Raw genomic sequence first — 12,677 nt, 5'->3', positions numbered from 1 at the left:
TTTAAAATCTTCAGAACTATAGTTCAGATGAAAACTAAACTGCATGCATTGTAGATTTAACCTGTATTCAGACAGATTGCCAGGGATGGCAAAACCAACAATCTCCACTGACAACAAGGCTATAAGCAGGAAGAACAAATAAGCCAATTAAGCTGAATACAAGACTATCACCTTCAGTAAACTCAGGCTCCCCACCCCATACCAAAGCTATTAGCCCCAGTAATGAAAAAAGACTCTCATTTCTAACAGCCTTATAAATTCTCCTTAAATCTCAAGTCTCACTCCATGGCCTCTAATGTCACTATTTTTCAGGCTCAGTTCCCCTTATGCAAACTGATAGTAACTTAGTAAATATCACTTAATGGTTACTTAAAGTCTACAAAAACAAATCCTGATGTTCAAAAGTTAACTTACACGCCACCAAGAACATGTACTGAAGCTATATGAGGATTGTAGCCAAGAAACTTGAGGTTTACAATTTCAGTAGTAAATTCTATTTTCTTCCCCTTGAAGTTTTCCTTTTCAAAAAGGGCTATGACTGGCTCAGAAAGTTCCTGTTTTAAAATAAAGGATCTCATTTTACATCAGTTGAAGGGTGTACATGAAGCAATTCCTGGACAGTGGATAATAGTTCTTAATTAGTACACCACCACTATCCCCTCTACCAAAAGCACTATTTTTCAGCCCCCCAAGAACAAACACAGCACTTGCAAAATTGCTTTAGCTGATGAATTCAGAGAAATGAAAAATGTCCACTGTTACAGGACTAGTTAGATAGATTACTCATGAAAAAATTATTCAAGGTGTGGGATGAAAACTGGAAGGAGAATAAGGCGATTACTTACAACCACACCTTCCATTCTTTGCTGGTATTTTCATGACTCAGCAACAGCTATAATTGCAGAACTTCCCCTACAGCTATCTGGATAAACAGGCGTGCTAATGAATTTTCAAACCAATAATTCTTTAACCACTTAGAATTCTTAAAAATCTGGCATTCTTGAGCTTATATTTTACATTTGTATTCTTATTCTATGTATTCCATGCAAAACATGAATTTTAGGACTGAAATCAAAGAATGATGAATTAACATACTAATCCGGAGCTCCTACAGGAGTTGTTTTGCAATGTTCATGTTATGATACATGAAGGGCGTCTTCAGCCATCAGAAAGTTACTACAAGCCCAACTGGATCATGTAGCACAAATGTAGGAGTACTTGGAAGTTCCTGGGGGGGAAGTATGTGCTTTTTCCTATGGGAAAGCCCAAGCCTAATACAAGAAGCCAGTCTTGTATATTGCACAACCTGCTCTTCTCAGCTTCACCCAAGCACAGGCTGTAGTACTCCAGAAGTCTGGATTGTGCAGGACAGAATTTTTCAGTCTCTGCAGTTGTCTTCTGTTTTAAAAAAATCATGCATAGCTGTAAAAGTGAATAAAGTAGGCTTGCTTTCTATATGCTCTACTAATCTCCAAGATGCTTCAATTAGCTTTTCATGTGTAGTTTCTAGATTATAGCATTAGATATCAGCAGGGCTCTAGTCGGGGGGGAGCTCTCAGGTACGGAGCTCCGGAAGAGAACCTCTAGGGGGCGGGGCGGTCATGTGGTGAAGCCCCGCCCCCTTCTTTACCCCGCCCTCTGCTTCGATCCTCATTCCGTTTGGGAATGAGGATGAAGCAGGAGGGTAAGTAGCCGGGCCTTCTGACACACTTCCGGTGATGTCAGGGGGTGTGGCCTTCTGTCACTTCCGGTGATGTCAGGGGGCGTGGCATATGCAAATAAGTTATGCTAATGAGTTATGCTAATGAGCTCCGGCAGCTCTTTTTCTACAACAAGACCCCTGGATATCAGATGTGCCATTTAGTGGGACTTATATGAAGCCTGACCAATGGAAGAGCTGGTGCCTTGCCATTCATCTGTGTTGTCAACAGACAGAAATAATCCAGCAGTGCTGATTTTGCAGCTCGGGCTAATAGCGATCATATTGCTAAACACAAATCTTTTGCTTCAGGAATGATTCTGAGATGCCCAAATCTGTATACTTTTTTTTATAAATGAAGAATAGTGCATCGGACTGGTCTTTGAGTCTTCACTGTTGGAGAACAAAGGAATATCTTACTGTGAGTGTGTTACAACATGTGTTGTAAGGGTTGCCCTGAATTTTCACTTACGAAGAAGGGTGCAAAATGTTTCAGAAAGCAAGGTATTTGTCTTTTCCAAACATATCTTTATTAATGGCTGTTCACAGCCACTTAGTTTTATCTCTCTGCTGCTTTTCCACTATCTAATTTGGTTCAAAATTTAAACTATGGTTGAAGCTTTAGAACTTGAGTCTTTTAATTCAATTAATTAAAGCTTGAAGCCCTATCTTTCAGGAATCACAAAAAAGGCCGTGTTTAGCTATTGTAACTATTTAAATGAGATTTTATTGATATCTAAAAATACAATCTACAAAAATTGTTGTGCAGTAATAGGTGCCAATTTCACAGTGCTACATATATACTTCTTTCAGCTAAAGTTATGTCAGACCACCTTTATATTTTGTTTATTCCTAGAACTTATATTGGTGAGCAAGTCAAGCTTTCCTACTTCATTTGCTTATTCAAATATTTCTAAAACTTACAATATTTATGACTTGTAAAGACTTCAAGCAAGTTTGGGGTAGGCAACCCATTGCAGGCAGATCAGGATAGGCGCCTTCTTCTAACACATACTGATTACCAGAAAAATCTTCCTTGTCATATGCAATCCAACTACAAAAAAATGAAGAAAATGAGGATGTAAAAATTCCTGCTTGGAATCAAGAAATGTCAGCATGAAAGGGAAAAAAAATCTGAATAGGTTCTTCCTAAACAGGAGCACAGGAGAACGTGGTTTTAAAGCCTGCTGACAGAATGGTCCCTTAATAATGGTTGGTGAGATCACTTTGATGTTTTAGAGTCAATTCAAAACCTAGAGTATGTAAAATATTTTCTTCCATTTAGTTTATTCAAGAAGACAGAGTTTACTTTCAAATGTGCTTGAAGTAATTTACATGACATTCCTTAGCAGAGTTACACCCTTCTTAGTTCATTGAGGTCAATGGGCTTAGGCGGTGTAACTCTGCTTGGGATGGCACTGCTGAACACACATGTATTTTATTCCAAAGTATTCATTTCCAAGGCACACAGTGTGCTTTCAGACTGTATATACACATACATCAAAGGAGGCTCAAAGCATTCTAGGCTCACTCTTTAATGCACATGTGGCTGTAGCACAGCAAAGAACTAAATGCTGGCCTATGCTACAGCCACTGACTGGCTACTGCATTGCTTGTACCTCTTCATCACCTCTTTCTATTGGAGCACAGGGTGCCAGCTGGTGGGTTGCCTTAGAGAAGAGAAGATTGTGCCACTTCAGGCACCCTGTACAGGGAATTTCTTTCCTAGCAGCAGTGGCAGCAGAAGGAGCTTTCTTTCCCACTTGCTTACCTTCTCCCTACCAGCTCTTTTCCATCCTTTACTTGCTGAGGACATCTTGCAGCCAAGTGCCTGAGATAGAAGCAGTCTGTCTCACACAACCAGTTATAGGGTACCACATTCCCTCACAGAAGGAAGGGAAGCGGCAGCAGTTAACTAGTCGCACATGAACAGTATTTAATGCACTGCTGTAACTACCCATACCTTAGAATGTGAGCCTCAGGTACATTCATGGCACTGTGAGCCTCATTTTGCTGCTTCAGCATGTCTGCTTGTTTCAACCTAGTTACCCCCCCTTAAACTGCAGTGTAAATTAAATTGCAAGCCCCAGCCCACTTCTGGTCAAGTTCAACAACCAGTGGCCTCAGAGGGGCGTATGCATCAACATCAATAGCTTAGAGTTTCAGCTACATGGGATTATTTTAAGGAATATAATCTTGCCCCTGTTATTGACAATTGTTTCTGCAAGACCTGGATCACATTGTTCATCCGTAAGCAGCTACAGCCTTCTAAATCTGCTGGAAACAGTGGGCTTAGAAGTGCAACAGTTCAGGATTATGCTATGAAAGTAGTAGTGTAAAGGCCAGGTCAGTGTTGCATACATACTATTCCTGCAATTACCTGTATTTTAGAACCATGTGACGGGTACGGCAGTGATGATATAGTCACCTACCACAGCAAGTCTCAAAAGTAACTGACGTATGTATGAATGCAGTGATAGGCCCCGGTCACACAGGAGGATTTGCCCCGCAGGAGGAACGGATCGGGGGCACATCAAGCAGGTGTGATCATACTGCAACATCTGGGTAGTGGCGCGCAACTGTCCCCAATCCGTCCCTTCCAGCCGAAAACCCACCGCAAAAAGGTAGCACCAAGAGTACTACCTACCTGTTGATGCGCAGCACAGGCTGGCGTCTGATCACCAACGCGCCCGTCTCCCTGCAGCATATGGAGGCCCTGTAGAACTGCGCACGCATGCGCAGTGGGCTCGCCTCGCTCATCAATCTGTGGCTTCCCCTGACATCTGATCATGCCGGGGAGCAACTGCGTGGCGGCTCAGTGGATCTGTCTGATCCCGCCGCCGTGCTTCTCTTTTGATGCGGCTCAAAAAAGCCGCACTTCAGCCGCACCTTTCCCCCATCATACCTGAAGTCTGAAGAGTTGAGCTGTTTACATTGTTTGCAGTTTAAATCAGAACATTGTATTGTAGTATTAATGCTCATAATGACAACAATGTTGTGTTAATGATTAAACTGTTGGATAATTTGAAATACCAAAAAAACCCCAAAAGCCCATTCAGTGGGGTCCAGATGATATGTTTATACTTTTCACTTAGAAGATTGCTTCTATAAGGTTAACTGTTGGACTGAATACTTTTAACAATGCAGCTTCGTACTCACCTGCCAGATAACACCTTTGAAGACCTGGCAGGAAACGAGTCATCAATCTGAGATGCGTCTTTATCAAATACTTGACTTTTACCCTGGAACTCTGGTTCTGAAAATATCTGGACCTTTAGAGATAAAGGACAAAAACATTTACCACTAAATTCGCTACACCCGTCCCCCAAATTATCAGCTATTCACCAGATAAATCTAAGATCACTTTTATATTGAAGAAGACATGCAAACACTTCTTTAAACAGAAAAAAATATATGTAAGTTTAAAAATTATAAGCATCTTATATTTTAAAATATGACACTACATACTAAGTAAAACGTTCTAAACCATTTTTGGCGACCAAGCCCTATGAGGAAATGTTCAGTTTGGAGAAGAGGAGGTTGAGGGGGGACATGATTGCTCTCTTTAAGTATTTGAAGGGCTGTCACTTAGTGGAGGGCAGGGAGCTGTTCCTGTTGGCAGCAGAGGATAGGACTCACAATAATGGGCTTAAATTAAAGGCAGGAAGGTACCGGCTGGATTTTAGGAAAAACTTTTTTACAGTAAGAGTTGTGCAACAGTGGAATCAGCCGCCTAGGGAGGTGATGAGTTCCTTCTCACTGGCAGTCTTTAAACAGACTTGTCAGGGATGCCATAGGCTGATCCTGCATTGAGCAGGGGGTTGGACTAGATGGCCTGTATGGCCCCTTCCAGTTCTGTGGTTCTATGACTCTAAGATGACCCAGCATTGGAATTTACCTGCCTGTCAGTTCTTCTTTTCCACAGATGTACTATAGCTATATGATGATGTCATGTATAGAAACATTCTCAGAATATGCTTCATACTTTGGAAATTTTCTTTTAGAGATATGATAAATCCAAAGTCTGAACATCTTCTGAAAAGTAACTGGTCCTGCATTTGAAGGTCTAGAGTGAAGTTAGCTATGCATTTTGTCTTACAGATCACAGAAAATGAGATAGAAAATATCTGGTGTATTGCATTTTCCTGGCCAGCAGCTACATACTTTGTGTATCATGCTGACTGTCCCACATACACTTGCTCATCTATACTACCATACTCACAACTGTTTATTTAGCTTACACACTATATTTGTTACATAAAATCTTAGACGTTTTACCTTAAATTTTCCCATACAATCACTGGTGGTATCCTAAAACATAAAGGGAATTAAGAACAAATAAGAAATAAATATGACGTGTAAATGATTGATAAAATAAAATGTTACCTTACCCCTTTGAATCATTGTTAGTCCCGTGTGTATTTGAGTAACTGTAAATCGCTCAGAGCCAGCAGCTCTGCAGGATTGAGCGATTAATAAATTGAAAGATGATGATGATGATGATGATTATTATTATTATTATTTTAATCAGGCTTGGGAAAAAAGATAAATATAACCATACAAAAGGCTTCCTTACCAAAACTATGGGTTGAACTGAAGATATCTTACAACTTCTACCTCCCCAAGTCTCGTAGTTGGGGTACATTCCTTTATCAAGTATGTACTGCTCTCCTGTGAAGTCAGGATTTTCATAAGCCACCCACCTGCAGAATAAACACAGTATATTATTTTGGTGTACAGTCATGATTTACAGTGCTCTGATTTTTATTTCATCAATTATTTAATATATATTATTCAAATACATTTTATCAACCATTTAGTTCTGAATGTTATAGAGAACTGACTGATATTAAACAAACTTAGCTCAATGAATTTTCAAACAGAGCCAGTACTTTACATGTTAATGTTACTGGAATTGATGTTGTATGTCTTCTTCAAAATGCTGGCAGACAGAAAGCAACTTAATGACATAAAAAAATCAACAATGTCAAAATATTACTTTGTGATATGATTAAAATGGTTTTCATACTTGAGAAGTAATTTCCTGAGTCCAGTTTATTGCTCAGATTTTGCTGATTACAACACTTTGGAGATAGTTGCAACTTTCATTCCATTTTTCTTAAGTGAAGCTATTTGGTCACACTTGCCTTTCTTGTATTGTAACACTTATCCATCTATCATTGCTCACTTTAAGACACTTTTAATTTTTCCTTCACATTAAATGTGGAACCAGTGCTTTAAATAATGATTTATGAGATGTTCCTGTTCTGAACAGCAAGATTTTATTTTGCTCTATCCCAAAGAGGGCTAGATAAGCAACACTCATACAGTGAAGTAAAGGTAAAGGTTCCCTTGCTCGAAAGCCAATCGAATCCGACTCTAGGGTTGCGGTGCTCATCTCTGTTTCAAAGCCGAAGAGCCAGCGTTGTCCGAAGACATTTCTGTGGTCATGTGGCCGGCATGACTAAACACCAAGGCACATGGAACGCTGTTACCATCCCACTGAAGTGGTACCTATTTATCTACTTGCAATTTCTTGCTTTCGAACTGCTAGGTTGGCAGGAGCTGGAACTAGAGATGGGAGCTCACTCCGTCATGCGGCAACTCAGGTCTCGAACTGCTGAACTACCGACCTTCCACAGCCTGCAGTTCAGCGTCTTAACCACTTGAGCCACCGCAGCTCCTTGCTGTGAAGTACTTTGACTTATTTTACCTGCTTCTTTGGGAAACAAATACTTGAGATGGGAAATGAAATCTATGTGGCATCATGGGAACTTCATACTCTATAGGTTTACAATTTCCTCTGATTCTGACTCATGTTTGTTTAACCAATTTCTTTTAACACCTCATCACTAGAAGCATAGAAATACACCCAAATTGCCTTGTAAACTTCTTAGTCAAAGTGACAGAAGAATGTTGATCAGAAAGTTCCAGTGATAACAGGACATGTTTATAATTGCACGCTAGCAGTTTTTAAAATAAAAATCACTTGGCTAATCTCTTGAACATATACATTTACACTGGAGTTTTCACTCAACATCACAAAACATTCTAATGAACAGGTATTCCTATATGTGAGAGTCCAGGGAAATCTATGACTCTTGAAAAGAGAGCCACAAAATAAAGAAGAGGAAGTAAGAAATATTTTGACATATGAGTGGATCAATCTGACCAGCCAAGTTCATTACCCTTACAAAGAGGCTAATTAATCACTTAGCAATTAATTATTTGATTAAACAGAAAATAAGGTCAAAGACACACATAAACCCGGCAAGTGAGCATTCCTTAATCTGCAGTTTTAGGAACTCCTTCCTGGGAATAAGTCCCACCAAAAAATGTTTACTTCTGCACTAAATAAAATGTTCACTTCTGATTAAACATGCACAGGAGTGCACTGGTAGACACACAATCTGTGGTAAGGATGAGTATGAGGGATTTGTACATTGTAGATGCCTAGTCTGTACTTTATTTTCCTTGATCAGCACCTGTTATCCTGCCACTGTCTAGACAATTTATGCATTTAAAAAATATAGGCCATGCGACCCCCTAATTCATTTCTAAGCTAGTTTGGCTTGTATGTAACTACAATGATATCTCTGATATGCTGACCAGTATCTATTTATGTTTAAAGCATATTGATATGGACAGCAGAGTTGAGATACATCTGACTTTTAAAGACATTGAACCACAAGGCTGTACCTACATTTGACAAAGAAAACATGCAAATAAAAGTTCATAGTATGTCTGTTTCCACCTAGCAACTTAAACTAACCTTCTCTTCTTTATCAGGTGGGGTAATAAAAGAAAATCTTTAGAGATTACCATTTCTTTTATAGGAGTGCAGTGTATAAACTGCAACAGGTGAACAGTTTACTGTTTGTCATTATTTTTACACATTCCATCAAGGAAGCTGATGTGTATACTTTCTCAAAGCTTAACACACTGGATAATAAAGTCCTAAATCAAAGCAAACATTCCAAAACAGTCACAGAGACAATTACGGGGCTACATTATTATTATCTTCTGTGACCCACCAGGATAGGGCTGACTAGGCTACTGAACAAATACATTTTAAAAAAAGCAATGCAGAGAGGTCAGGTCTGAATAAGTGCTACTTCCCAGAAGACACTTCCCAAAAATTGAGTTCTACCAACAAAGAACAAAACTCATGCATATCACACAAGTTAGAAAGAATGCATATGTGTATAAACTGCAGCCCTTTCCTTCCAAATGGACATAAGTCATGATCTGGAAATTATAAGGTTCCTTTTTAGGGCTTAAATCTTCTGGAGTATTTCCATAGGTGGAAGTATTCACAGAACGCAACTTTCTTTGCCTATTCCCCTACCATGACTGCCTGAAATGCCCTCCAGAATCTTGCCCTAAAGGTCCTCTGTCCGTGGAAATACTCCAGGGATCTAAGCCATTGCCAACTGAGAAACTCATCTATGGAATCTACTGTTCTGCGGAGATTTTTAATACCATTCCTGACCATAGCAGACAGTTCTAATTGCAATTAGATCAGAAACCCTCATTTTAAAATTGTGATTCAACTGACCCAACTTAAAGGTTAATACTTTCCCCCCTAATATTTATTAATGTGCCAAAATTAACTATTAAAATAAAAATGAAGCTAGACAGCTGACTTACACTCCACTTAAAACGCTTATGGATTGTGTTCTCAGTCCATAGCCAGTGTCCTTCAAATTGGAAATAATTCCTAACACATTTATACTAGAACCTTTCGTTCCAAAATCTTTTTCAGTGTACATTATCATGTGTGGCTGTGTCAAACTCTATGGAAAGAAAACCAACAGAAAACAATCAAGACACAGTAATCACAAAATGACTTCGCTTGCTGTCTGTTATCATCCCCTCCGTATTAATAAACAGGGTGCCCTGTGTGCCAAAACAAAACAGTAGACCCCTGCCACCAGGAGAAAGTATGCAAAGAAATACTACTCTTTAAAAAGGTGCTAGTCTCCAACACACACATAGATTCTCTCTCTCACACACACATGCACACACACACACACTTAAATAGCAGGGACCCAGAGATGGCAATTGTGCAAGAGCCTAAGATAGTCAGCAAAACTGAGGAGTACAAAGAAGCATGCAGTTTTGAGTCTTGCTCCATCAGTCATGCACACCTGTGGGCTATACCATCACAATTTTACCTATCACAATTTAAAGAGAGGTGGTTTATCTTACAGGAAATGTGCTTCATCAATGCCCAGTGCTTCCCACACACCACCTTCAAAAAAATCATTTAACACTGAAGGGTGCACCAACTCTAAAGCCAATTTGACATCCTCAAATGATTATTTAAACTGAGCTAGGGAAAGCCTATTAGCAGTTTTCAGGACCATATGGAAGAGAGAAAATGTTAACTTTTAGGCACGATACTGTACTTTCTAAGCCCAACATCCCCTGCTGTAAGATTTCTTTAAACAGCAATGGCAAATGCCTGCTTGAAATTTGAAAGACTGCAGGATACACTGGATGTGGATCCAAATGCACGCGCAAACATATATAAGATCTATCTACATTTTACCATGTCTAACAGAATGCACATTGAGAGACACATCCCATCAGTTACAGGAGGCACAGCTGAATTCCTTTGACATCAATGCAGTATGGATAGACAGTATCCATACTGGGATATGCATTTGGGTGCACAACCAGTTTAAGCCCATTGCTCTTGACTAAAAAGTAGTCCGAACACAAAGACTGCCTCCATGTGCAGCTCTTAACTAGCCTGGGTAAATGATATGGGGATGCAGCAGGTGGATAATAATAGGGGGAAGATGGCCAGCCCATCTTCTCCTTTGCCTCTACAAATATTGTGTGGGTCCAGGCAAAACATGAGGGTAGGATACAACAGCAAAACAAAAAAGGCAGAAGGAAAATTCAGGAAGTTTTTTTTTTAACTTACCCCTAGAACAGGCCGTAGCGATTGCACCTGTTCATTATAACCACCCCATTCCATCCATTCAGGGTACTCTCCTTCTTCCAGCAAATACTGATGCCCAGTAAACCCTGGCTTCTCATAAGCAACCCAACTAAAATGATATAAAACATTTAAAACTCAAAAATGAACTGCATGATAAAGAAAACTTGATAGAACTTGTAATCTTTTTGCATTAATCATAAAAAAATCAAAATAAAGATCAAAAATGGAATTTACAATAAGTTATCATGGAAGTACAATAAAAATAAGGAACATGATCAATTTTTCAGATGGCGAGATTAAAGCACTGTAGCTGGTTGAGAGGTTACAGTAACTCTAACACCTCAGTTCAGCAACAGTGGGGAGCTTGGCCCAACAAGAACTCCTCACTGCAGATCCCCAACATGAAAAAAAAAAGCTTTAGCTCACAGGAACAGAGTGCTCTCTCTCAGCATGTCAAATTTGCAGCCCAATCTTGAGCATGTATAGGCAAAAGCCAAAGGGCAGTCAGTCAGGTAGATAAGTACATGTAGGACTGCTGCCTTGAGATTGACATCTAAAACATACTTTCTGGGGGAAGGGGAAACAGGAGTTATTTCTGAATAAACATGCAGAAACATAGCAAAACTATGTAGTCCATGATGGGAGATCCACAGCCCTCTAAAGACCAATCCTTATCTTGTTAACTCAATGTCAATCCCACTGAATAAAAAAGGGAAGTGTTGTTTCCCAGTTGGTTTACTGGGGATGAGCTTCAGGTGCCCATCCCTGTTGTATCATTTCCCTGCCCACTCATTCATAGTAGGTGGGAACATTACGGCTGGAGCTGCAGGAGCTGGCACATTCCACTTGGCTACAATCAAGGGCCATTATGGCCCACATAATGGTTTGAGTGGCGTTTAAGCTACGGTGCTTAAATCTCTCCAGCTGAAAGAATTGATTTATGTGAACTAAATCAGCAACAACAAATTAAAATCGGCAGTTCTCCCTCTGAGAGGAGGACATCTTGCTGGGTGCTTCCCACCCTATCCTTAGGGAGGCAGGAACAAAACTTCACTTTCTGTCCTCTCAGTAGGGAACGCCCACCAGTCAGTTTAGTTCCTGCCTCGTTAGGGAGAGCAGCACATCGTTGGAACTCGTGCCTTTCAATTTCTCTTTTTTACTACAACTCCGTGACTTTCTTCCCTATTTTCATTTTATTCTATACTTTTTTTCAGACTATATTATTCTCTGTCATTTCTCTCTCTTCGCCTCCTCTATTAACCCCTCCCGCCTCCCCAACCGGGGTATGTCGGAAAGGGAGGACAGCGACAGTTTTTTCTCCGAGGGTGAGACCGGAGAAACGCTTCTTTCGGCTCAGCGCTTATTAAAATCTACCGTAGCTATGCCTCATGCCTCGACGGCGGCTCCTTCTGGCGCCAGAAAACAGTCCTGATCTGCCGAATCGCCTCACGCGACGGGCGCCATTTCGGGCAAAGCGGCAAAGGGCGCCCTCACGGAACAACAGGAAAATGGCTGCGGGGCGGCTCTCGCTGCATCCATAAGCCAGATACCGGGCCATGAGGAGATTTTAACCCCAAGGGGACCGATGGATCGCGGCGACGACGCTTCTGTCGCTGGCCCTATGAGTACTCCAGACCGGGGGGGGGGGTAATCCTCTCCTAACACCCGAGGTTATTCAATTCTTTAGAGAAACTATGAGAGAGGAACTAGCTAATTTAAACAGAGACTCCCAGGGGGATGGTTCCCATTTCCCCCCCCCTCTACCCATTATGACCACTGTTCCCAAGGGAATTTTTCTCATGGATTATCTGGGAATGACAGACATCCTTGGCCCACAAAGGCAGCCAGGAAGAGTCACCATTGTTCCTCAAGTGCAGACTCCCATGGGGATTTATCACAAACGGAAGAGAGTGAAATGGGTGATAGGGAGGAAGGAGAGTTCCTCTCTGATGAGGAAGAGGAAGTGGAGGTGCCTGACCCTGCCCTATGCTTCTTTAAACCTGAGGAGTAAATGTATTTACTTAA

At 40.7% G+C, this 12,677-nt stretch overlaps 1 protein-coding gene across 1 annotated transcript in view; it reads right to left on the bottom strand.

Annotated features, from left to right (window-relative positions):
- LOC107120664 (absent in melanoma 1 protein-like) overlaps positions 1-12,677 on the bottom strand; it is a gene marked incomplete at its 5' end in the record, with an annotated part of 38,970 nt that overhangs the window by 8,620 nt on the left and 17,673 nt on the right. The window contains 7 exons of the mRNA XM_015423422.1: positions 415-554; positions 2,624-2,753; positions 4,859-4,971; positions 5,978-6,010; positions 6,276-6,402; positions 9,350-9,495; positions 10,635-10,761. Of these exons, the coding sequence (XP_015278908.1) occupies positions 415-554; positions 2,624-2,753; positions 4,859-4,971; positions 5,978-6,010; positions 6,276-6,402; positions 9,350-9,495; positions 10,635-10,761 (816 nt within the window). The remainder of the gene's footprint in view (positions 1-414; positions 555-2,623; positions 2,754-4,858; positions 4,972-5,977; positions 6,011-6,275; positions 6,403-9,349; positions 9,496-10,634; positions 10,762-12,677) is intronic.

This window comes from Gekko japonicus, unplaced genomic scaffold (assembly GCF_001447785.1).
Source record: "Gekko japonicus isolate JY-2015 unplaced genomic scaffold, Gekko_japonicus_V1.1 scaffold2046, whole genome shotgun sequence".
Lineage (NCBI taxonomy): Eukaryota > Metazoa > Chordata > Lepidosauria > Squamata > Gekkonidae > Gekko > Gekko japonicus.
This window is presented reverse-complemented; position numbering and strand designations above follow the sequence as displayed.